Raw genomic sequence first — 23,926 nt, 5'->3', positions numbered from 1 at the left:
GACACTTGCTCCTTGGAAGAAATGCTATGAAAAACTTAGCATATTAAAAAGCAGAGACATTACTGAGCTGGCAAAGGTTCATATAGTCAAAGCTATGGTTTTCCCAGGAGTCATGAATGGATGTGAGAGCTGGACCATAAAGAAGGCTGAATGCTAAAGATTGATGCTTTTGAACTGTGGTGCTGGAAAAGACTCTTGAGAGTCCCTTGGACAACAAGATCATCAACCAGTCAATCCTAAAGGAAATCAATCCTGAATATTCACCAGAAGGACTGACTCTGAAGCTGAAGCTCTAATATTCTGGCCACCTGATGCAAAGAGCCAACTCATTGGAAAAGACTGATGCTGGAAGGATTGAGGGTGGGAGGAGAAGGGGGTGACAGAGGATGAGATGGTTGGATGGCATCACAGACTCAATGACATGAATTTGAGCAAACTCTAGGAGATAGTAAAGGACAGGGAAGCCTGACATGCTGCAGTCCATGGGGGTCACAAAGAATCAGACACAACTGAATGACTGAACAATACATCCCAAAAGGCAATTTCAGAATACGGAAATCAGGTTTTTCTGGCCCCCAGTCAAGAAACTGACTCCCTTCAGGTTTAGCTGGGTGATTTTGTCTTCCTAAAAACATGGAGAGAAGGGTCTCCCTCTGATTAATTACTGCCCAAGTGGAAGGGCCCTTACTAAGTTCTTCTCAGCACCCCTGTATGTGTGCATGCTAAATCACTTCAGTCATGTCCAACTCTATGCGACCCTATGGACTGTAGCCCACCATGCTCCTCTGTCCATGGGGATCCTTCAGGCAAGAGTACTGGAGTGGGTTGCCATCCCCTCCTCCAAGGGATCTCCTCAGTTCAGAGACTGAACTTGAGTCTCTTATGTCTCCTGCATTGGCAGGTGGATTCTTTACCACTAGTACCACCTGGGAACACTCTCAACACCCCATGGCAGTAAAATTACATGGGATCAACAACTGCATTCACCTGTTCCAAATCAAGCCGGTTCCTCTTGAGTCCACAAAGGACTCCAGCTATGAAAAGGAAGACACCTCCAAGTGGACCTGTGAGCCCACTGAAGGCCTGAGGTTCCTATTTAAAAATCAACAAGTAGGGACTTCCTTGGTGGTGCAGTTGATAAGAATCCTCCTGTCAATGCATGAGACATGGTAAAGGAAGATTCCACAAGCTGTGGAGCAACTACGTCCGTGTGCTACAACTACTGAGCCCATGCTGTAGAGCCTGCAATCCACAACTACTGCAGTGCGCTTGCCTAGAGCCTGTGCTCCACTACAAGAGAAGCCACTGCAATGAGAAGCCCACGCACTGCAACAAAGAGTAGCCCCGCTCACCACAACTTAAAAAAGGTCCAGGCAAAGCAACAAAGACCCAGAGAAGCCATAAATAAATATATAAAGTTTTTTAAAATCACAAATCAACAAGTTGAATATATATACTTAAAAGACAGACATTGTGGGCAGGTAAGTAAAATGAGTTGGTGAGTTGGACTCCTAGCTGTCATTTTTGCTATTATTCTCTTACTTATTTCAACTCAAGAAAGCTCACTGCTGCCACCCCGAAACCATTATTCACCCTAATATTTGTCTCCCTTCTATGGGTATCCACACAAGGGGGATGGAAGAGCAACTCCATAATACAAATATCCTTCACCGTAGGAAAAAAATGAAAGTCTTAATAACTGTTGTATCTGCCACAACAACCCTCATGAGGCCCTGGGGTGACCCATCTTCTACTCAGCCTCAGCCAACACTTCTTTCTACATCCTTAACCAGTCCAACTAGTCTTGGGAACCACGCATAGAAGGGCTTCTTTCCATGGTCAACTGGACATGCTTTAAACTGTCCTCAGTCATCTCTGCACTAACTTGACTGGAAAAGTACCCAGCCTTTTCTGAAAACCCACAGGGATCCAACTTTCAAGACTTCAAGATCTGGTAGTCATCTTTAGGGATAGGACATGACGCATATGCTGAAGGTCGTTTCAAAGATACAAATGCAGAAGAGGGACACCTAAAGTGATCTCAACAGAGATAGATGGGACCAGAATTCCACCCATTGTATACATCTGGGATCCTGGTAGTGCACGACCTACACCCATTTTTGAAACTGGAAAGGGGGCACTCTACCTCCTTCATTCACAGAATGTAACATAACTGCCTTGCTTGAAGAGGAATCTCTTCCTCCCAGATAAGACCCAGTTGCTAGAGGTGGGGATCCAAAGCAAATCAAGGCCCCAGCTGCACCTACTAAGCAGACTCCACCCTCACCTGGCAGAGCCAGCTTCTTCAAGTAAACAGAACCCAGATGTGGCTATGTGCTCCAGGACAGGTTAGTTTTACCCTAACCTCAGAAACCCAAAAGGAAGGCTGCAGGGTCCCATTCATGTGCGTCCCCTCTGAGCGGTGGCTACCAATGCATACACAGATGATTAACCATGGTATCCTGCACATTCGCCTTTTTAGCCCCTGGAGGAACACCAGTATATGTCTTCATTCCCTACCCCTGGCTCAAGTGTGCAGCTGGCCTCTCTTGGCAGGCAGTGTAACTGCTGTTGGTCTAGTGGCCCCACAGGGAGATTTTGCCTACCACAAGGCAAGGCTTCATAAGTAGGGAATTACTCTACCCCAACCAGGAGCACGAGGAATGTACTCTCCAGACTCTCAACCTCCCTTCAGTTCAGTTCAGTCATGTCTGACTCTTTGCGACCCCATGGACTGCAGCACGCTAGGCCTCCCTGTCCATCACCAATTCCCGGAGTTTACTCAAACTCATGTCCGTCGAGTTGGTGACGCCATCCAACCATCTCATCCTCTGTCGCCCCCTTCTCCTCCCGCCTTCAGTCTTTCCCAGCATCAGGGCCTTTTCAAATGAGTCAGTTCTTCGCATCAGGTGGCCAAAGTACTGGAGTTTGAGCTTCAGCATCAGTCCTTCCAATGAATATTCAACACTGATTTCCATTAGGATGGACTGGTTTGATCTCCCTTAATCCCTAGCCAATGTAGAAGACTGGCCTTGGGCTATCTCCTAGCAGAGCAGGGAAGGGTATTTGCAACAAACCATAAAACCACGTTGCACCTACATCATCACCACTGACCAGGTGGAAGATATCCAAAAGGTATATAAAGCAGGCTCAACAGCTACACAATTTTGGAAAGGGTAACCGCAGTGCAGACTCCATATGGACCACAGTCAGAGGGGTACTGTTAATACATACCCCTGGTCCTACCCCTATTTGGACCTCTGTTCCCAACAGTACTTTTGCTGAATTTTGGCCCCTGCCTTCTAAACCTGCTTGTTAAGTTTGTTTTTTCCACATTACAAGTTTCACCTGCAGGTGACAGTATGCCAGGGATTTCAACCTGGCCCACACGAAGATGGAGACAACCAACATCACCTGGACTGAGCTGCAGTTTCCTACTCCCTGCGCTCCATCCGTGTCCCGGAGGCCCCTACCTCTGACAGCAAGGTGGTCTGGACCCCACAGGTAGGGATAAGCCCTGACTCGGCTTGAAGCAGCTACAGAAGGTGGACCTTCGACCCTTAAAAGATTCTAAGGGTCCAGACTCCTTGAGGGGGGGCAATCAATGTTAGAGCAGGCAGAATGAGCAGAGAAGGGGGTGTGGGCCATGTGACAGGAGACCTTACATCCTGTGACCAGGCGGTTCTTGAGACAGACAAGGGCGGGAACCTCCGTGTCAGAAAGTAACCTTCTGCTAGTTAAGCCCTCGTTACAATAGAATCACCACCGCACCCGGGCATTGCCCGTCCCGCGCCGGCCACCAAGACAGACTCGAAAGACCAAACGACGAACAAAACTCGCTGCCCCCTGAGGAGGCGGCGGCCGGAAGATCCAGAGGAGACCCCCGAGTCCCGCCCGTTAGCTACTACCCCTCTTCCCCGCCGTCCCGCCCACGTTACCGACTCGCGGGGAGAAACTTGGGACGGCCCTCGCGCTCCCGCCCCGCAGCCTCTGAATTCTCTCTGTGAGGAAACGACCCAGCCTCCGGGGCCGCGGCCAGGCGGCGAGACTCAACCCTGAACTTAGCTCCCGCTTCCCTGCTCTTCGGCCGCTTAGGAAAGCCCGTGCTGCCTACACCTCAGTCGCGGTCACGCTTGCCTGCTCAAACCCATCTGGGAAAGAACGCGCCCGCGTCCCCGCTCCCCCAAGCAGGGCCCTCACGACTTGACCCGCCACAGTCTCTCAAGTCTCTTTCCTCATTTCTTCCCCTCAGGCCCGGTGGGCCTACCTCGCCCGGGCGCACAAGTCCCCCTCACTGTGGGAGCCTGACGGCCGCGCCGCTTCACCTGCCGTCGGCCGGGTTCCTGACGGCACCGCCACTGACAAGGCCCCACAGAACAGACGCTCAACAAAAAGTATGTGACGAGGGACCTACCGAGAGAGGCGTCCGAAGAGTCGAAGATAGCCTCTGCCTGAGGGAAAGATCCACTCCGCCGGGCCTCAGCAGCGTAGGCGGGGCGCACCAACAGGTGCAGCGCCTCTGCTCGCGCCCGACCCGGCCCCGCCCCCTCCTGAGAACGTGTCCCCCTCGGCCACGCCTCCGGTCCTGACTGGGGACGCTCCGGAGGCGGGGCCGGGACGTGGGGCCCGAGGGCACGCCGCCGTGCGGCTGACGTCAGCGCGCTGGGGCGGGGCGAGGCGTGAGAAGACGCAGAGGAGCGTGGGGTCGCGGGCGAGCCGTCCCGTGGCCTCCGCTCCGGGTCGTCTTGGCCATCCGGTGCCGCCCCCGCGTCCGCTCCCGGCCTGAGTGGCGCGCCGGCGGCCATGGCGCACCGCTGCTTGCTGCTATGGGGCCGGGGCGCCTGCCGGCCCCGCGGGATGCCCCCGATGCTCTTGCCTGGCGGCCGCACGGGCTCCACCGAACGGCTCTACCTGCGGATGGTGAGTCCGGCACCCCCGGCCCGCTTCCGGCCCGGCACCGGGCGTCAAGGTCACGGGCCCTGTTCTCGGTGTGGGTCCCCGGGGAGCGTGGAGACGGGTTTTGGGGCGGCGGGTCTACCCTGCGCCCGGGAGGCCTGCGGAGCTGAGAGCCCTGGGTGGGAGCTGGCGGCGCGGGCTCGGGGGTGGGGCTGTCGCTGCCTGGCGGACACGGCACTAGTAGATGGAGTCGTTAACGGTGTCCCCCACCCCAACCCCCGAGGGGCGGTGCTCTGTCGCGGTCAGGGCCGGGATCCCGGAGCCGAAGTTGGCTGTGCCCACGGCGGACCCTCCCGGCGCAGATTGAGCGCGCATGAAGCCCCGGCGGTGGTGGGCGAGCTCGAGGGTCAGCCCAGGAGGTGTTCTCAGATCTCCATGGAAAGGGCGTTCCTGATGTGTTCTCCTCGGAGCCCCCTTCCCTGCCCGGCTGTCGGTCTTCGTCTCTCCTGCTCGGAATGGCCCTGCACGAGGTCTTTTTTCCTGTTTCTGGCATTGCATCCGTTTCCTTGTCTTACTTGGATCGAATCCCTCCCTCTCTTGCCTCTTGTGAGTTCTGGACTCAGACCTGTAACAGGCAGGTAGGGATCTGCCCTGTGAGTTTGCAGGGTTTTTGTCAGGAGTCTTCTCTAGAAGGCCTTGCTTGTGAGTGAACCTCGAATGCCGAGGTGTGAGGAAGTCTGCTTGTGAAGGTGCATGACACATTCTCTGGTCCTGCCCTGGAGATCTGGGTGGGGACGCTGGAGCATTACTCTGGATTTTCCTCTAGGTTTGTGCATCTGTTAAAAGTCTGTTCTCATAATGAGGTTCTGGGGAAAAAGATTTCTGTGTGTGTTCTCAAGTATAATCCTCAAATGATTAAAACTGGTGTTTCACAACTGAAAAATACATCATCAAACATAAAACCTAATTTTCTAAGTGAGGTGCTCTATACTTAAGTTTTGCAAATTCATGTCTTTTATATGTATTATTTGAATGGGCTTAGATTAAATAGGGAAAAAAAATCATCGATGGTTCTTTTGTGGAAAATAATCTTATCTTTAAATGCAGTCAGAGGTTATTGCTAGAGGTATCCCTGCTCAACACAATTTGAAAAGATCCTAAAGGGAGCTTATTATTCAGCAAACTAATAATATTTGTTTATACTGTGTACCCAGTTCTGTACTTCATTGTCACACAAAGACTTGCTTAGTATGATCGTAGTAATATTCTGAAAGCTGCTTACTCTTAAGTGGCTTTCAGAATAATTGGAAGTAATTTAAATGCGAGTATTGCCACACAGTTTTAAAAGTGCTTTTCCATGTCTTATTACTTTTGATTCTCACAGTAGTATCCTGGGGCACTCATCTTCTCCCATTGTAGATGTGTGACTTTGAGGCCCCCAATATCATGAGATGTATTGAAGATCGTCATGCAAAAAATCAGATTTCCAGCTTTACCAAAATTGAAAGTTATAACACCATTTGCCGGAGAAGGCAATGGCACCCCACTCCAGTACTCTTGCCTGGAAAATCCCATGGATGGAAGAGCCTGGAAGGCTGCAGTCCATGGGGTCGCTGAGCGTCCGACACGACTGAGCGACTTCCCTTTCACTTTTCACTTTCATGCATTGGAGAAGGAAATGGCAACCCACTCCAGTGTTCTTGCCTGGAGAATCCCAGGGACGGGGGAGCCTGGTGGGCTGCGGTCTCTGGGGTCGCACAGAGTCGGACATGACTGAAGCAACTTAGCAGCAGCAGCAGCAGCAGCACCACCACCATTTGCCTGAAGAACTCTGGGTCCTTCAAGTCCCAGGCTAGGTGTCGCTTCCCTGTGACGTCCCTGGCTCCCTTGCACGTGACCCCTTCCTTCTCTGTGCCACCTCTCCACCTTTATACTGAAGGGTTTGTATTGTTGCATGTAAGGTACCTTTCTGTCTTTTCTGAGTTTCTTCTGGGCAGCACTGCTTCTGGTTCCCTGGTGGACTCCCCGCTGCTTGGCAGTACCAGGCCTGGAGCAGAAGCTCTGACTTGTTGGCCTGTCCAGCATGGATATCAGGTCATTTCAATCCACACCCTTAATGGATTTGGCATTGGGAAGTATTCACATACAACACACTCTTATCCATTATCAATGGTTATCTCTTAGGCCAAGTATTCTCAGTCGTCAGGGAGGGCCCAACACAACAGAAGCTCCAGGTTCTCAGACCAGCATTGCTGTCAACCAAGAACAGTGTCAGTGTTTCTGTCCTACTTTGCAAGTAATTGTGTGTTGATTTGGAGTTAAGTCAGCTCATTCTTTTTTAATTGACATTTTCTAATTCAGATATCATAAAATCCACCGTTTTAAAGGGTACTGTTCTGTGGCTTCTCATATATTCACAAGGCGGTGCAACCATCACTCACTATCTGTTGCCAGAACATTTAGAAGAAGCCCTATGACTGTTAGTGGTCACTCTCTGTTTCTCCCCAACTATTCCTCCAGCCCAGGCAACTGCTGACCTATAGCCTCTATCATTGGCCTGTTTCAGACGTTTCATAAATATGGAATCATGTAATACGTGATCTTTTGTGTCTGGTTTTTTTAACTTAGCATGATGTTTTCAAGATTTGATGCTACCATCTATCTACTTCATTCCTTTTTTATGGCTGAATAAAATTCCGTTGTGTGCATATACCACATTTTCTCTGTTCATCATCAGTTGATGGACATTGGGTTGTTTCCATTTTGGGGCCATTATGAAAAATGATACTATAAACATTCAAGATTTTGAGTGGACATATTTTCATTTCCTTGAGCAGGAGTGAATTTGCTGGATCATGTGGTAACTTAACTCTTCATTTAACATTTTGGAGAATGCCAAACTTTTCCAAAGCGGCTGTGCCCGTCCCCTAAGCAGTACATGAGGGCTCCAATTTCTGCCCATCCTCACTGGCACTTGATATTGTCTCTCTCTTTTTTTTTTTAATTATAGCCACACTATCGGGTGTGAAGTGATTTTTGTATGGTTTTGTGATATTTTATTTTTCTCATGAGACGATAAAGGAGGGAAATGAGGGATGGGTCTAATGCAGATAAGCTTCACTTTAAACACTCTCACCTGTATGTAAAAGCTTGTCTTCCAAAAAAATGGTGGTGTGAACTTTTCACTTTGCCAAAGGATAGAATCACTTGAACTTAACTGTCAGATTCAGCTATATCCCCTTCAGTGTCTCTACATCTAAACATTTAATAAGGAGCTTGTTCAATTTGTTTACATTATATTCTAATAAACCTAGGCAGGGCTTCCCTTGTGGCTCAGCTGGTAAAGAATCCGCATGCAATGCGAGAGACCTGGGTTTGATCCCTGGGTTGGGGAGATCCCCTGGAGAAGGGAAAGGCTACCCACTCCAATATTCTGGCCTGGAGAATTCCGTGGACAGCCTATGGAGTCGCAAAGAGTCAGACATGACTGAGCGACTTTCACTCACTCATACCTAGGCAGTATTTACAGTTTTTAGCAAATATGTTACTTAAAGCAGAGATGTATCTGTAAAGGGACTTAGCAGGATGACAGTGTATCAAATAACTTCAGCAAATGCTGCTAATATAAGGACTATCAGACATTGGACCATGGCTTCCTTGTCTTTGAACCCAGGTAAAGTTAGTATTGTGCTCACAAACAGCATCGTTCTGTAATGTCGGATAAATGACCTTGCAGTGTGATAGACCCTGCAGGCGGGGTGGCAGATATTCATGGCAGTTTGCCTTTTGAATGCTACACATCAAGGAAACAATGCCTGGGCCAACGTGTTGGTAGGGAATTGTGCTCAGGCTGCAGCTCTTAATTAGGTGCCTGGGTTGGAGGTGCTGTCTTCTGGGTGAAGTGTGTGTCTCCTAGTTCTCACTGGACTGGAGCGGCCCAGGGCCGGACAGCCCTCGTGCTCCCTTCAAGGGAGTCCGTAATCACCTGTTTGAAGGGTAAAATGAAGCTTGATTTAGACTCACCTTGATGTGACCTTCATGCTTCTCTCTGTTGTCTTGCAGCTTTATCGATATGCCACGACTCAGGCGAAAACCAGCAGGAATTCCCTTCTGACAGATGTGATTGCTGCTTATCAGAGACTCTGTTCTCGGCCTCCAAAAGGTAAGCACTCACATGTGACTGTGACGAGGGACATTCTTACACAGACTCACTCTTGGCCTCAGCAGGGCAGGTGAAGAGGTGTGGTTTCAGTTGATTTCTAACCACCCCACCTCCTCCCTCTCATGTGATCAAAGCCATGACATTATGTCGCCTTCACATGTGGCACCTTTGTCAGTAATGACCTGGGCAGGCCAGCAAGACTTCTCGGACCCCTCAGGGTTGTGACTGTACCATCTAGACTGTGATTTACTCCTGCACAAGCAATCCTATACTTCTAGCTTATTCTTTTTCATGAATCAGCTGCTTTAAAAACAAAGAACATACGTACACAAAACGTGATGAATTTTAGTTTGAAGTTAATTTTTTTTCCTTTTCTAACAGGATTTGAAAAATACTTTCCCAATGGAAAAAATGGAAAAAAAGCTAGTGAACCTAAAGAAGTTATGGGAGAAAAAAAAGGTACTGTTTCAAAAGACTATGTTTGAACTTACTGTTTTCCCCTGGTTTATGATGTTGCTGATAGTTGTCACTGAACAAGGAACATCTTAGCTTAAGTCAGTTCTGAGCCCACTGTGTGTGAAGTGCCTGGAGTGTTCCTGGGGGCTCCCCCCTCTATCTTAGTCTCAGGCTTCCTCACAGCACTGTGTTTAGTAACTCATCAATTGCCACAATGCATTTTGCAATGAGTTCATTAAACGACATTAATGGAAACATTGTTGAGAGATTCAGATGCTGCTGTGGACACACTCTCTGTCTGTGAACAGAACCCAAGCCAGCTGCTGCCCCGCGTCCTTCTGGAGGAGGAGTTGGTGGCGGTGGAAAACGAGGCGGCAAGAAAGATGACTCTCACTGGTGGTCCAGGTTCCAGAAGGTTCGGTTCGTGGCTTTGGCCCCTGCCCACCCCCGGAAAGGCTGAGTGGTACTCACGGCCCTGGGAGGGTTCACACCCTGCACAGCAGAGACTGCGTTGTCTTGTCTCACCCTTCATAGAAATATCTGCTTCCTCATTCAGGGTGACATCCCATGGGATGATAAGGAATTCAAGATGTACTTTCTCTGGACCGCCCTGTTTTGGGGAGGATTCCTATTTTACTTCCTGTTCAAGAGCTCCGGGAGAGAAATCACGTGGAAGGACTTTGCTAACAACTATCTTTCCAAGGGAGTTGTAAGTATCGTGTGGGCCACAGGCAGCAGGGATCAAAGGGTGAGTTCAGGTTAGGCCAATAAAGTGATAAACAGCCAGCACGTTGCCAGGCTTGTTCGTCACCAAGTCCCATATTGTATGTTTCCAATGCTGGAAAGTATAGCAGCCAAGGAACCTGTGAGTTTTGACCCAGCAGTTTCTACATTGACCATGACCCCCCTGTATCGCTTTCCCTGGAGAGCCTAGTTCTGGAGCCACTGCTCCTGATCTGCTCTGGCACCCGGTCTACTCGGTTCTCTCCCTTCTGCCGTCAGCTGCCTCCCTTCCCTCCCTGGCCAGCCCCTCTAGGTTCTAGCACGGTATCACCGCTGTGACCTCCTGCACTCCCGGAAGTGGGTGAATAAGTGAATCAGGTTTTACTGCGAGAGTGGACGGGCTCTGAGTGAGGCCCCAGGCAGGAGCTTTGCCTCTGGGCTGGGTCTTTGCCAGTTGGATCCTGTTGTGGCTCATTTAAGATGCAATGGGCTATAAGGCACATGTTATTTTACACGTTACTTAGATTGAGTGGACTGCCAGGGACACTTTGACATCTTGTCAGCAGTCATGTACATTTCGTGTCTGAGAGGTTAAAATATGGAAAATGTCTATCTTAGAAGTGAAGAAACAAAGTGATAGTGAGAGAAGCAGGATTTGACCAACTCTGAGCCTTGGGGAAATGACTTAACCTCTCATTAATCAATGAAATGAATAAAATAAGGATATTAATACTTAAAAAATGTAAAGAATCTAAAATTATTTTTAAAGATTGTCCAGTAAGGTGAGGACAGACAGAATGGAAATAATCTTTCAGATTTTGAAGCAGGTGTCTCGCTCATGAAAGTGAGGCTCTCAGGTTTGTAATTCCCAGGTGTCGTGGAGAGCCTGCACTCTGAGCAGTGACTTCTATCCTCTGAGTATGGGGACAGGCCCCAGGGAGGGTTCTCTGTTGTCACGTCTCCTCCTGACCCGCTGGCTCTGTGCAGTTGGTCTGCTGTGTGTGTGTATGTGTGTGTGTATGTGTCCCCCATAAACCCAGCAGGTTTATGGGGGACGGGGTCCTCTAGTCAGTGCTTTCCAGACAGTGCGCCCCTGTTCTGGCTCTTCCTGGGGTCTCCCAGGCTCCCTCACTTTATATCCTGGGCTGATACCTTCCAAACTCCCTGCCAGAGCGGACTTGACGGCAGCAGGGAGCAGGCACCCACCAAAGGCACTCAGCTCCCAGCAGCCCGAGGCCTCGGGATGAGGTGTGCAAGTGACCAAAGAGTCCATAGAGTTAGGAGGGTCCAGGGAAACAAGGTCAAGCCATCTCAAATCTCAGAGGGGCAAAATTTAGGAAGTTTTGTAACGGCAAGTGAGGACATAGCTCAGTGGGAGCGTTTTAGAGAACGTTTGGCAGGAGCATGAGTCGGAGAGTAGTGTGCAGCGTCCAGCAGAGCTGAGGGCAGTTGTGCCCTACAGCCCAGCCAGCTGTGTTCACCACAGGCGCGCATCCCAGGGAGTTCCGAGAGACAGGCCCAGGCATGATGCGTGGCAGCGTCCACAGTAGCATTGTTGGTGTTGGGGGAGTGTTGGGAATAGTCTAAAGGTCTTTGAACAGAACGCATAAATAACTTGGGGTGTGCTTATAAAATGGGGTCTGTGCAGAACTGACATGTCAGCAAGGAAAGGCCTTACAGATATAGTGATAGAAGAAAAAGTTGTAGAAAAACAAATGCAGACGAGACCATTTGTAAAGTTTAAAAACAGGCAGATATGAATGTCTGTTTAGGGTTAGGTCTTTGTGGCCCATGACCAGGCCGTGCTTTGGGGTGGCCAGCACCAGTGCACAGCGGCCACCCCTGGGTGTGGGACATGACTGGGGTTTGTGATGTTTTGTTTCTCAAGCTGGAGGGGAAAACACAGGGTGTTTTTACATTATTCATCATTTTTCTTTGTGTGTCTGAAATATATGCATTTTAGATGAGCTTAGAAGAATGTCTCTAGTCTTTCTGTAAGTTTATGTTTGAATATTTCTTTAAAATTCCAGGTAGACAGACTGGAAGTTGTCAACAAGCGATTTGTTCGAGTGACTTTTACACCAGGAAAAACTCCTGTTGATGGAGTAAGTGATGTTATTAAGTGATGTGAACTAGCTGTCAATTAAGTTCTTATATTTAAAACTGAAAAGCCAGCTTTCCCTCACACTGGCTGTGTCAGAGCAGCTGTGATCTGCACTAACAGTGACAGTGTGACCCTTGTGTCCATCACATGTGCAAACCCTTGGGTCAGTGGTTTGGGTTTGGTGATCACATTGGCTGTACATTTAGGAACCAATGAGTAAAACCTGGTTTTCAGTATTCCAGTATCTATGATTTTTCAAGACTGAGAACAGTTGGTTAAGAAAAAAATGGTAAAATCCGAACTGCTTATGTCTTGAGACAGCTTTTGTCAAATCAGTTTAAGAAGTGTTCTGCTCATGTCTTTCCCAACTGTTTTGTGATGTTAATTTCTATTTCTGTTCTTATTGTTTAAAAATATTTATATTTCTTGTCCAACCAGTCTGAGCTCTGTTCCAGAGACACCAGGTTGAGTTGAGGGGATTATTGGTAGGAAACAGGTGATTCCCAGCCCTCCTGGGCCAGAGCCCCAGGCCCACCCCCAGTCCTGGGCATCCTGCAGTCTTCTAGCTCACCCAGGGCCGGAGCCCATCCTGACACTGAGAAGTATCATCGCAGCTGCACCCTGGTGTGGGACCAGACAGCTGATAAGTCCTGGAGAAAGGATGCTTGTTTATGAAAAGGGTTGTCTTTTCAAGTAGAGTTTTTGTTTTTCTGAGTTTATAGTATTAGGACAATAGAGGAGTACTGGAACTGTAGAAATGTTTATTGGCCAAGGGTTCTCACTGAGTAAAGCTTAATCACTCTGGTTGTTAAAGACTGGTTGTTAAACCAGTCTTGCGTTAGTCTTAATCTCATTGTTGGGTTTTTTATTTGCAGTATTTCTGAAAATTTCTTAGGAAGTTAAACCCTTTGTTTTGTCTTCGTTCCCCTCACAAAATTAGGACATTTCACTTTCCTGTCTTTACAGCAGTACGTCTGGTTCAATATTGGCAGTGTGGACACCTTTGAGCGGAACCTGGAGACGCTGCAGCAGGAACTAGGCATAGAAGGAGAGAACCGGGTCCCTGTGGTCTACATCGCCGAGAGTGACGGGTGAGCCTTGGGCAGTGGACTTGGGAGGCTGCCTTTGCGCCCAGGGCTTACGGTGTATTCTGTCACCAGGGGGCGGCACATCACACTTTGTATTCTCATCAGGCCTCTCAATCTGGCCTGAGTTCTTTGCAGCCATCAGTAACTTACTAGATTTTGCTAGAGACTGGTTGGTTTTTTGCATGTTGATATTTCTTTTTTTTTTTTTTTGATATTTCTTGATTAAGCAGTGATGTGGGGTCCATGTCCAATACCCTGACCTTGAGTAGAATTGTAGCATAAAAAGCCCCTTTGTGTTAAAGAGCGACATGCCCACCTTTTAACTGTCCTTTATGTATTTTATATTTCACAGAATTTCCAGGATTTTTAAGTAATGCTTCTTCCTCTTTGGTCAGAGCTGCTGCTTCCCTTAGAGGTTTTTTGTCTTTAGAAAGACCAGCTCTGGACCTTGAGGAAGGGCTTGTTGATTTCAAGGGTTGCCTGTCTTTGGTTTTACTTTGGAATGTATGGCCTTTGAGTTCTGCCCAAAGATGCCCAGGTGGATCTCAAGGCGGTGACTCATTTGCATTAAATGCAGAACACATACCTTGATTAAGAGTTTGGGAGTGAAAGTAGAAATAAAGCTTGATTTTCTTCTACATGTAAAACAGCATGTTAACGGAGCTGATGGTCTTACTCAGCTCTGGGAACTCTATTGAGTCATGGTTTGTGTAGCCCTACAATCTTCCTGCGGTACTTAGGTCCCACCAGCTATCAAAGTTGTTTCATTCTTGGGGTGATATGTCCCTCAGTCCCTGAGGTTAACATACAGTTCCTTAACTTTACAAGCTGGTGCTGAAACTTTACGCAGAGTCTTATTGCATGTTCTTTAAACCTTTATTGTCAGTGCATTGTTTTTTTTTCTCTAGAAGTAAACCAAAGGTAAATTGTTCGTGGTTCTTGCTGCCTGCTGTAGCAGCCTTTACAGTTTTGTAATAGATGAAAAATTAGAAAGTTAATTATTATTTTATTCTTGTTTCATTTTTTTACCTAAACTATGTACCAGGTTTTGACCTAAATTTCGTAGGTTAAGTTAAACTAAATTGCTTTATGTTACCAGTATACGTCTATGTCCACAGTTTCGTGGAAATTAACTTAAGACAAACAGAAGGCAGAGACTGTAAATCATCTCTGAGCCACTCCCCAGAGTGGGTGAGGGTTGGTGGGCACCCTGCCCCTGGGCCTGTGTGAGCCTGCACAAGCCACCCCACCATGCTGGGGAGACAGCACTCCCCACTGCTGCCTTTGCACAGATTAGATATTTAGAAGACATCCCTTCAGAAATAGTTGATCCATTCCAGTAACAGGACTGGAATGTCTACCCAGGCTAATACCAGAATTGTATTAAAATTATTAAGTCAACGAATTTCTTTGAAACTTCATATGTAGTGACTGTAGGTCACAGGTCTAGCCTGTGTGTGTGCTGGTTCTCGGGTGTGAGTAATGCGGCCCTGGAGAGGGTACACGTTAGGAGCAGGTCTTCCTTTGGTCTTACTTTCTGAGCGTTTGCTTCAGTGACACTGATGCACATAGATTCTCCTTGTGCCTCAGGTGAGGTGTTGGGGTACCTGGCTGCCCAGGTAGAGCATGTGCATGTTCTGCCGAGGCAGGTATCTGGCAGGGCGGTCTGAGCGGGCGCCCTCTGAGCTCTCGCTGTCATGTGTCTGCAGCTCCTTCCTCCTGAGCATGCTGCCCACCGTGCTCATCATCGCCTTCCTGCTTTACACCATCCGGAGGGGCCCAGCCGGCATCGGCCGCACAGGCCGGGGCATGGGCGGACTCTTCAGTGTTGGAGAGACCACCGCCAAGGTCCTCAAGGATGAGATTGACGTGAAGTTCAAAGACGTGGCCGGCTGTGAGGAGGCCAAGCTGGAGATCATGGAATTTGTGAATTTCCTAAAAAATCCAAAGCAGTATCAAGACCTGGGAGCAAAAATCCCAAAGGTAAATGAACATTCAGAAGTCAGTTTTCAGCTTAATAACCCTAAATCCTTTGAAGGGTTTCTTGATCTCTGAGGTTATAATTTTATGAACTGATTACTTCCACAGTAGCTGCTCTTCTCTCCTTCCTCTGTTGTAACCTGCTGGTCTCTGTTTAACTCCTGAGTCTTTTTAGTCGACTGTCCCTTGTGAATGTGTCTCCTTGAAAATAGTGTCTCTCTTCCCCCAAGGTGTGTTTCCCCTCCCCTTGTTGTGCTACTTTCTCTCCGCAGTGTGTTTTGGACGCCCTATCTCAGCACTGTAGTCCCGGGCAGCCTGCCTCTGCTCTGGCCCTGCTGTCCTTCCCCCAGCAGCTTGAGTGGATGGTCTGCCTGGTCTGGCACTTACATTCCAGGCGAGCATGCCTTCTTCCACCACCACCTACTGCCGGACTCGGGCAGCCTTGCCCATCTCTGCTCCCAGGACCAGGCTCAGGCATTAAGTAATGAAGAGAAAATCTTTAACTAAGGTTCTAAAAAACTCGTTAATAAAGTTACATGAGGGAGTCTTTTCTAAAGGGAATCATCACTTCCTTGATTTCATGTCCTGCCTTCATGGATGAAAAGTTACATTTTACAGTTTTATAATTTGTTGTACTTAATTAAGTATGTGTTCTGCTGCTGCTACTAAGTCACTTCAGTCGTGTCTGACTCTGTGCGACCCCATAGACAGCAGCCCACCAGGCTCCCCCGTCCCTGGGATTCTCCAGGCAAGAATACTGGAGTGGGTTGCCATTTCCTTCTCCAGTGCATGAAAGTGAAAAGTGAAAGTGAAGTCGAGTCTGACTCTTAGTGACTCCATGGACTGCAGCCTTCCAGGCTCCTCCATCCATGGGATTTTCCAGGCAAGAGTACTGGAGTGGGGTGCCATTGCCTTCTCTGAAATATGTGTTCACATCATACTTAAGCATCTCCACGACTTAAATAGTTACAGTGTTTGAGCAAACACATATTTTTCTTTTTAAGTTTATCATTGGTTATTAGATATTTACTTCATTTGTGAAATTTTAAAGGAAAGAAAATAAGCAAAATGAAACTGGAAGTATAATATTTGAAGTTAACCTCAGGTGGTTTTTTAGTATTGCTAGATTCCCAGCTTAAGTCACCCTTTATATACTGTTAGATCTAAAAAGCAACACTAAAAATCTTAAAAAGTAAGGGAGGTATTTCACATTCTTGCCAGGTTTTTTAAAACAAAGTAGTCTCTAATAATCTTTTCCTTTCTCTTTTTATTAATAAAAGCATTTTATATTTGTTTACATGTTTAAGAAATATTTAGGATATGTCACTAAAGTTTATAAACAGATTATACCTTGAAATTATTTATGGGTATGCAGTTTATTTTTCTGAAATTGTAGTTCAGTATACTTTTCCTTTTTTTATGTGAAGGGTGCCATTCTCACTGGTCCTCCAGGCACTGGGAAGACACTGCTGGCTAAGGCCACGGCTGGAGAAGCCAATGTCCCTTTCATCACCGTTAGCGGGTCTGAGTTCTTGGAGATGTTTGTTGGTGTAGGCCCAGCTAGAGTAAGTCTCACCTCTTGCTGTGTTAACTCAGCAGGTCGGAAGGTGGGCACAGGACCCCTGCCACAGTGGGGTACCGCCCACCTTAGGGCAATGGCTGGGTGGGCTTGAGGGGTCATGCCTTTGCTGTGTGCCTGCATGGCTGGGTCTGTGAGTGAGTGTTATAAAGTCTACAGCTCTACCCTGTTGCCTCTGAGTAGCACAGAGGTGTGTAGCATCAGTTTGTTGGTGTTCGTGCTTCTTACACAACAGTAATTGATGAGATTTTAGAAATACTTGCTCACCTTATATCGGTTTCACACCATTTGCCACATGACTTCTTTGCTGCTTTCACTTTTTAACATCTGTGCTGTGCAGTGCTGTACACAGATGGTCTTCCTGGGGGCAGGAAGCTTGGTGTCTGTTTTTATTAGGATAATACTACTCACTTGTAAAGTGACCCCAGTGCTTGCGTTTTCATCCAGGTCCGTGACTTATTCGCTCTTGCTCGGAAGAACGCCCCTTGCATCCTCTTCATCGATGAAATAGATGCGGTGGGAAGGAAGAGAGGCAGGGGCAACTTCGGCGGGCAGAGTGAGCAGGAGAACACGCTCAACCAGCTGCTTGTGGAGATGGACGGTGAGACCTGTGTCTATCCTGTACTTTCCATTTGTTCTTCCTGTGTCTAAAATGAGAGTCCTGTGCTGGTAATTTGTCTTCAAGTAGTTGATCATTAAATCTTTAGGTGTTAGGTATGATATTAAGGGCAAAATGAATATAGGAAAAATCATTTAAACTTGTGATTTAAAAAACCACTAGATAATAGGAAAAAAGCAGTGGTGTATCTGGTGCTCATACATTCTTGACAGGGACACGTTATCTTTCTCCTCACAGCATGTAACAGCAATGATGCCTTTGTCTGTCTCCAGGATTTAACACAACAACCAATGTGGTCATCTTGGCGGGCACCAACCGACCGGATATCCTAGACCCAGCTCTGATGAGGCCAGGCCGCTTCGACAGGCAGATCTTCATTGGTGAGATGGCTTTCTTGCCCTGGATTCAGGCCATTTCTCATGAGGAGAGGTTGCAGCTGTTTCATTATGATTTTTTTCTTCCTTAAAAATAATTTCTCAAGGACCGCCGGACATTAAGGGAAGAGCCTCTATTTTCAAAGTTCATCTCCGACCTCTGAAGCTGGATAGCACCCTGGAAAAGGAGAAGCTGGCGAGGAAGCTCGCATCCTTGACCCCGGGGTTTTCAGGTGGGTGAGCTCAACCCTCGGTTCTGTCTACAGGACGTGACTCTTCCTTTCTCGTTCCCTCTGTCCATCCTTGCAGATTCAACATGAAGCAGGAGGGACCACCTGCAGCCTGAGAAGAGTGTATTCACGGGCACAGGTGCCTCAGAGTTCCAGGGGCCTGCTTAAAATTTTTTGTTGAGGACATACATTGTGTTATGGCTTATTTGTGTTGCCATATACTTTCTCTAAGAAGTTAATTTACAGAGAACTAAGCATTAGTTGGTGGACATTTTAAAGCACAGTCTTAGTTTGCTTTCATCATATAGTCTGTGGAGATAGATTACTGCCCATGGGTGTCTGTCCACTGCTGGTCCTTGCATTGTGCTTGAGGGGCCAGTTGTGCTGGGCAGGCCTGGGCGCTGGAACCTGCTGGTGGTGGGGACCTGGTCTGGTCCCTCTTCAAAACTGTGGCCAGTGAGCTCGGGTGTATCTGGTGGAAAGCTGCTGTGTTCTTTCACAGGAGCCGATGTTGCCAACGTGTGCAACGAAGCTGCTTTGATCGCTGCGAGACACCTTTCAGATTCCATAAACCAGAAACACTTTGAACAAGCAATTGAACGAGTGATTGGCGGTAAGGCAGCTGGTAGACCGCACATCCAAGGGCTGACAGCGTGACTCTGCGGCCAGGGAGTATGTCCACCCAGGCCTGGAGCTCGCGGGCAGCTCAGAGTGTCTGCACAGAGGCTTCCATGTCGGATGGATCTGAGACAGGCTGCAGGCAGGGAGAGGTCTTCCCTTAATTATAGCAGTCTAGTTGTTTTCTTTTAAAAAGCACTTGTAGCCTTCCTGTTTTCCAAAAATTTCATCGTGTGAGTCTAACGTGCTCTGAGCGAGACATAGGTGATGGATAAACAGCTGTAAAACCAGTTAGACTGGGAAGGCCTGTGATGTGTGTTCTTTGTGAGGCTCTGAGTGGTGGTGTGTGAGCCTCTCTTGATGTCGTTGTCACTAAAACAGCAGGCTTTATTTTCTTTTCTGTATGTCAGGCTTAGAGAAGAAAACGCAGGTCCTACAGCCTGAGGAGAAGAAGACAGTGGCATACCATGAGGCAGGCCACGCAGTTGCCGGTTGGTACCTGGAGCACGCAGACCCCCTCTTGAAGGTGAGTGGCTGGGGGCACGTAGTGGGAACATCTGACAATGGCACTGAGGGGAGGCATCATGCATGGACGAGTTACAAAGTTTGGAAAGAAAAGTGTCTGGAAGCTGAAGGGATTCACTCCTGTGGGTCAAGTTAGCAGGGGACCCTGCTCGGCAGTGGCCCTACTGTCAGTCCTGGGCATTCGCGGATGGGTTTCGTAAGAGACAGAAGCACCGTGTAGGAGTCACTTGGGGTGAGGTTATCCCAAGAGGAAATGCTCTCCTAGACCAGCTGCCTGGCCGAGGCCATGGGGTTGCCCGGCCGTGGTGCTCTGCTCGCCGGTGAGATTGTCAGCTCCAGCGGCCGGGTGCTCAGTGCTGCTGTTCCCTCGCCAGGTGTCCATCATCCCACGAGGCAAAGGGCTGGGCTACGCTCAGTACCTGCCCCGGGAGCAGTACCTCTACACCCGGGAGCAGCTCCTGGACCGCATGTGCATGACCTTGGGCGGCCGAGTGTCCGAGGAGATCTTCTTTGGCAGGATCACTACCGGCGCCCAGGACGACTTGCGCAAAGTGACCCAGAGTGCCTACGCCCAGGTGAGAGGACGGGTGGGCTGCCTCCTCACCGCCGCATGGGCTCCGGAGCGCCCCTGAGGCTCCACTGGCCTGGGCTTACCAGGCAAGGGTTCCTCCTTCAGAGAAGTTCAGTGTAAGGTGATCAAAACTTAGGAATAGAAACTTACGTTTTGGTCACTCAGTATTTCGGATTTACTGAGTGTGTGAAGCATGTCTGTAGAGTTTAAGTCTAGTTTCAAACCTGCAGGACCCTACGTGGACTCCCCCTAAGCTGGGAGCAGTCACCCCGTGCACCCACCCCACCCCATTTGCCTCCATTCCCAGAAACAGTCAGGGTGCTCTCTTGGAGCTTGATGTCAGTGACTTTGGGAACTCCTCAACTGTGATTTTTTTTTTTTCCTGTGTCCTAGCACCTCATTTAAGTTTTTCCGACTCTTAACTTCTGTTGTTATTTCTTTTTTTCCTCACATTCCTGATTTTGGTTAGTTTTTTCTGAAGTTGGGTCACAATATTCATCTGTTCGTGGACGTCCCTGCATCCCACTTTCCTTATCTGCATGAAGTTTGTTTTCCTGATCTTCTAGGAAGAAGGTGGATTAAGACAGTGTTTCTAGTTTCATGGTTTTAGAGTATCTTTTTCTGTTGTTTTCATGAACTTTTGAAAAATGTGCTTCCTGCTTTCTGAGCTGTTGCTGCTCCCCTCTCTTACCTGTGCCTCCTCTTTTTTAGTCAGTTTGGATTTTACTTCCAGACGTTTCTTCTTAAGTTGGGGTTCTGTATGGTTACTGTGGGGGTCTCTACTGCCCAGCCAGGCCCCAGGGACGCAGGGAAAGTGCAGGCACCCCTCCCAAGTTCCTGGAGCAGCCCAGGTGATGCAGGAGGAGCTGCTGGGTGCCCAAGGTCGTGGCTTCCGTCTGTCACAGGCTCTGGCTCCTCCTTGCCTCCCCTCATGCAGAGTGATCTCATGCACGTCTCATGACTGCTGGGGTCTGTCCCCACCTGTTTGCTGCCTGTCTTGGTTGTACATATTGTCTGCCCATTTCTGGTCTTGTCCCCACTGCCCCGTCTATGCAGAAAACCTGGTCTACTTGGCCGACTCAAGGCTGCCATGTCATTTTGCCGGGTTGAAGAGTAGTTCTGCAGTGAAGTGTGTGCATGCAGTGTCCATGTTGCCTTGTTGACATTTTATAAAACCCATGAGCCTGTGAGCAGAAATGGATGCCCACCACTGGCCACGCCTTCTTCTTCAGATTGTTCAGTTTGGCATGAACGAGAAGGTCGGGCAGATCTCCTTTGACCTCCCACGTCAGGGGGACATGGTGTTGGAGAAGCCGTACAGCGAGGCCACCGCCAGACTCATAGATGACGAAGTACGAATCCTTATCAACGATGCTTACAAGAGGACAGTGGCCCTCCTCACAGAGAAGAAAGCCGACGTGGAGAAGGTAGGTGCCGACTGTGGGAACACTCCTCTGCATGGTTTGCAGAGGCCGTTGAGGGCGATTGGTTGGCTGGTTTGCAGACACCGCCATTCCCCCTGTGCCTGCTGATCCTGGTTCCTCCCTCCATCCTGATGCTCCGTCAGTGGGGATGACGGGGAACAGAGGCGGGTGTGATCTTGGCTCCTGGCTCCTGGGAACTTGAGCGCAGGATTAATGAAGTCTACTCGTAGTACCAGGCATATGGCTGAATCTGCACTCACCTTGCCAGGTGCTTACAGGTGCAGGCCTGCTGGGGTTCCCCATTGCTTTTCCCCTCTGGAGCAAAGGAGGTCTTAGTTGCCTAGCAGGGACTAAACCCAGGTCCTCAGCATTGAGAGTTGAAGAGTCTGTGACTCATAGAGTTAGAGACAAACATATGTGGATAAAACGACAGGACATCTGGGATTGTCTCCAAAATAATCCAGGAAGCAGGTGGAACAAAAGTGGTCATGACCAGTGGTTACATGGGGTTGCATGGGGTTAGTTATCCTTTTTTTCTATATATTTTTGGTACATATTTGAAATGATCCATGCTATGCTATGTTATGCTAAGTCACTTCAGTCATGTCCGACTCTGTGTGACCCCATAGACGGCAGCCCACCAGGCTTCCCCATCCCTGGGATTCTCCAGGCAAGAACACTGGAGTGGGTTGCCATTGCCTTCTCCAATGCATGAAAGTGAAAAGAGAAAGTGAAGTCGCTCAGTCGTGTCTGACTCTTAGCGACCCCATGGACTGCAGCCTACAAGGCTCCTCCATCCATGGGATTTTCCAGGCAAGAATACTGGAGTGGGGTGCCATTGCCTTCTCCAGAAATGATCCATAATAAAATTTAAAAAAAAATTAAAGACAGAAGAAAATTGCTTTATTGTTTGGAATCTTTAAAAACAACATTTAACATAAACTACACATGTGGTGAGTTTCCAAGTTGGGAGTCACCTGAGGAACCGAGTCTATTACGAGGTCCATTTACAGTTTAACTGGCTTCGTTTCTTGGTGACAGAGGCTCTCACGTGAGCTGTTCCCTGCCCGCTGACACCATCGCTTACCTCCCCTCTTGTAGTTGGTGGGGCCCCTTTTTCTGTGGCCGTGTTTCCTGTCATATTTACAGTTCAGCCACACAGAGACCAGAACTTCAAGATGCATGTTTGTGTTTGTCTCTGTTTTGTCAGCCTCCCTTTGAAATTCTCCATTTCTGTCCTTTCCTCGTCCCCACCCCTGCTACTTATGCCACTTCTTCCTGCAGCCTCCCCAGAGCTCCTTCTGCTCTGGGAGTCACGGGAGCTCTTGCCTCCTTTGGAAGTAGGTGGAGCCCAGGGACAACTTCTTGCTCTTCCTCAGGGTTGTCCCTCCTCGACATGTGTGCAGAGCTCCTTCCCCACCCTACCTCCCCAGCAGGGCACAGAGTCACACCACATTGCATGCCGCCCTGCCCTTCCTGGGGACGTGTGTTTTCCAGGATTTTTATACTTCTTATTAAAAGTTAGGGTGAAGATCTATTTTAATAAGATATTCTTATTAAGAGTTAGAGTGAAGTTCTCAAAGCCCTGGTTTGGAAGGGGGTTGGTTGTAAATAAAAGGTTAGCTTGGAGAGATGGCGCTGGGTAGCTGTATTTAATTGCAGGTGTTCATGTTCCAGGTTGCTCTGCTGTTGTTAGAAAAAGAAGTGTTAGACAAGAACGACATGGTGGAACTTCTGGGCCCCAGGCCATTTGCGGAGAAGTCTACGTACGAGGAGTTTGTGGAAGGCACTGGTAGCCTAGACGAGGACACCTCACTCCCCGAGGGCCTGAAGGACTGGAACAGGGAGCGTGAGGGCTCAGAGGAGCCCGCGGGCGAGAAGGTGACCAGCCCGGTCCAGGGTGCCGGCCCTGCGTAGCTCCTGGTGCTGCATCCTTAGAGCCGCCCCAAGGGCACGGCAGGAAGGGGTGCTTTGTCCTTGGCCTTGGAGGTCACAGGGGCGGGAGTGCGTCCCCAGCCTCCAGTCTCCTGTGCCCTCACATGGGGGTGTGCTCACCATCACCCACCCTTCACTCCCACCTCCCTCAGAGTCTCCCTCTGTGATGGGCTATGAAATTAAAGAGTATTTCTACTTGATTTAATATTTTAAAGACGGAACCCAAGCTACATGCTGCTGTTCTGTGATGGAGTGGTTTTCTAGGAGAGCTGTGTAACATATTTAAAAATATGAATGTATTGTGTAAATACGGCTTCTTTATGTCACAAATAAAGTGTAAATGCTGCGTTTTTCCTTCTGAACACACGAGGGTCACTGGTGCTGCTTGGGAGACATCCCTTCAGAAAACACAATGAAAAGGAACTGAATGTCATCCACGTTTAGTCTCAGACTGGTGGTTCTCTTCCAGTCCGACGAGACTCTCAGTGATGCCTCGACCTGTCCGCCCTGAAGGGTTAACTCGGTGTGAGCCGTGCAATGGCATCAGGGCACACACACACACTCAGCCAGTCAGGACCCAGCCTCGGTCCCCCATGTGCGTCTCCAGTAGACGTGTGACCACCACAGCGGGCTGAACAGCGG

The 23,926-nt window shown here is 48.7% G+C and overlaps 2 protein-coding genes across 5 annotated transcripts in view; one reads left to right on the top strand and one right to left on the bottom strand.

The window, feature by feature from the left end:
• PRELID3A (PRELI domain containing 3A) overlaps positions 1-4,564 on the bottom strand; it is a 51,731-nt gene extending 47,167 nt beyond the window's left edge. For 2 of the 3 annotated variants that reach the window (XM_070361820.1, XM_070361822.1), the window contains exon 1: positions 4,415-4,564. The gene's annotated coding sequence lies outside the window, so the exon portion shown is untranslated. The remainder of the gene's footprint in view (positions 1-4,414) is intronic. The other variant, XM_070361821.1, reaches the window with a different exon arrangement.
• Positions 4,565-4,673: 109 nt separating this feature from the next.
• On the top strand, positions 4,674-23,648 carry AFG3L2 (AFG3 like matrix AAA peptidase subunit 2). Of its 2 annotated transcripts, XM_070361594.1 has the most exons (17): positions 4,674-4,920; positions 8,959-9,058; positions 9,440-9,517; positions 9,823-9,929; positions 10,071-10,223; positions 12,268-12,342; positions 13,308-13,432; positions 15,139-15,412; positions 16,837-16,974; positions 17,436-17,589; positions 17,880-17,987; positions 18,089-18,214; positions 18,714-18,824; positions 19,240-19,355; positions 19,729-19,929; positions 21,158-21,352; positions 23,027-23,648. In XM_070361594.1, exons 1-17 carry the CDS (start codon positions 4,804-4,806, stop codon positions 23,264-23,266), a joined length of 2,418 nt encoding a protein of 805 aa, XP_070217695.1. In that variant the 5' UTR covers positions 4,674-4,803; the 3' UTR covers positions 23,267-23,648. The 2 variants fall into 2 exon arrangements, with proteins under 2 accessions (XP_070217695.1, XP_070217696.1); XM_070361595.1 differs by lacking the exon at positions 4,674-4,920 and having other exon boundaries at positions 8,995-9,058; positions 9,440-9,516; positions 9,821-9,929.
• Positions 23,649-23,926: the final 278 nt, after the last annotated feature.

This window comes from Bos mutus, chromosome 24 (genome assembly GCF_027580195.1).
Source record: "Bos mutus isolate GX-2022 chromosome 24, NWIPB_WYAK_1.1, whole genome shotgun sequence".
In the NCBI taxonomy this organism is placed as follows: domain Eukaryota; kingdom Metazoa; phylum Chordata; class Mammalia; order Artiodactyla; family Bovidae; genus Bos; species Bos mutus.
Note: the sequence above shows the minus strand (reverse complement) of the source record. Positions and strands in the feature narration are given on the sequence as shown.

Excerpts from the sequence above, each read along its gene's own strand:
- AFG3L2 (XM_070361594.1), top strand. The coding sequence starts at position 4,804 with ATGGCGCACCGCTGCTTGCTGCTATGGGGCCGGGGCGCCTGCCGGCCC. Across the intron at positions 9,059-9,439 it reads CTGTTCTCGGCCTCCAAAAG|GATTTGAAAAATACTTTCCC; the intron begins GTAAGCACTCAC and ends CTTTTCTAACAG. Across the intron at positions 19,356-19,728 it reads ACGCAGACCCCCTCTTGAAG|GTGTCCATCATCCCACGAGG; the intron begins GTGAGTGGCTGG and ends TTCCCTCGCCAG.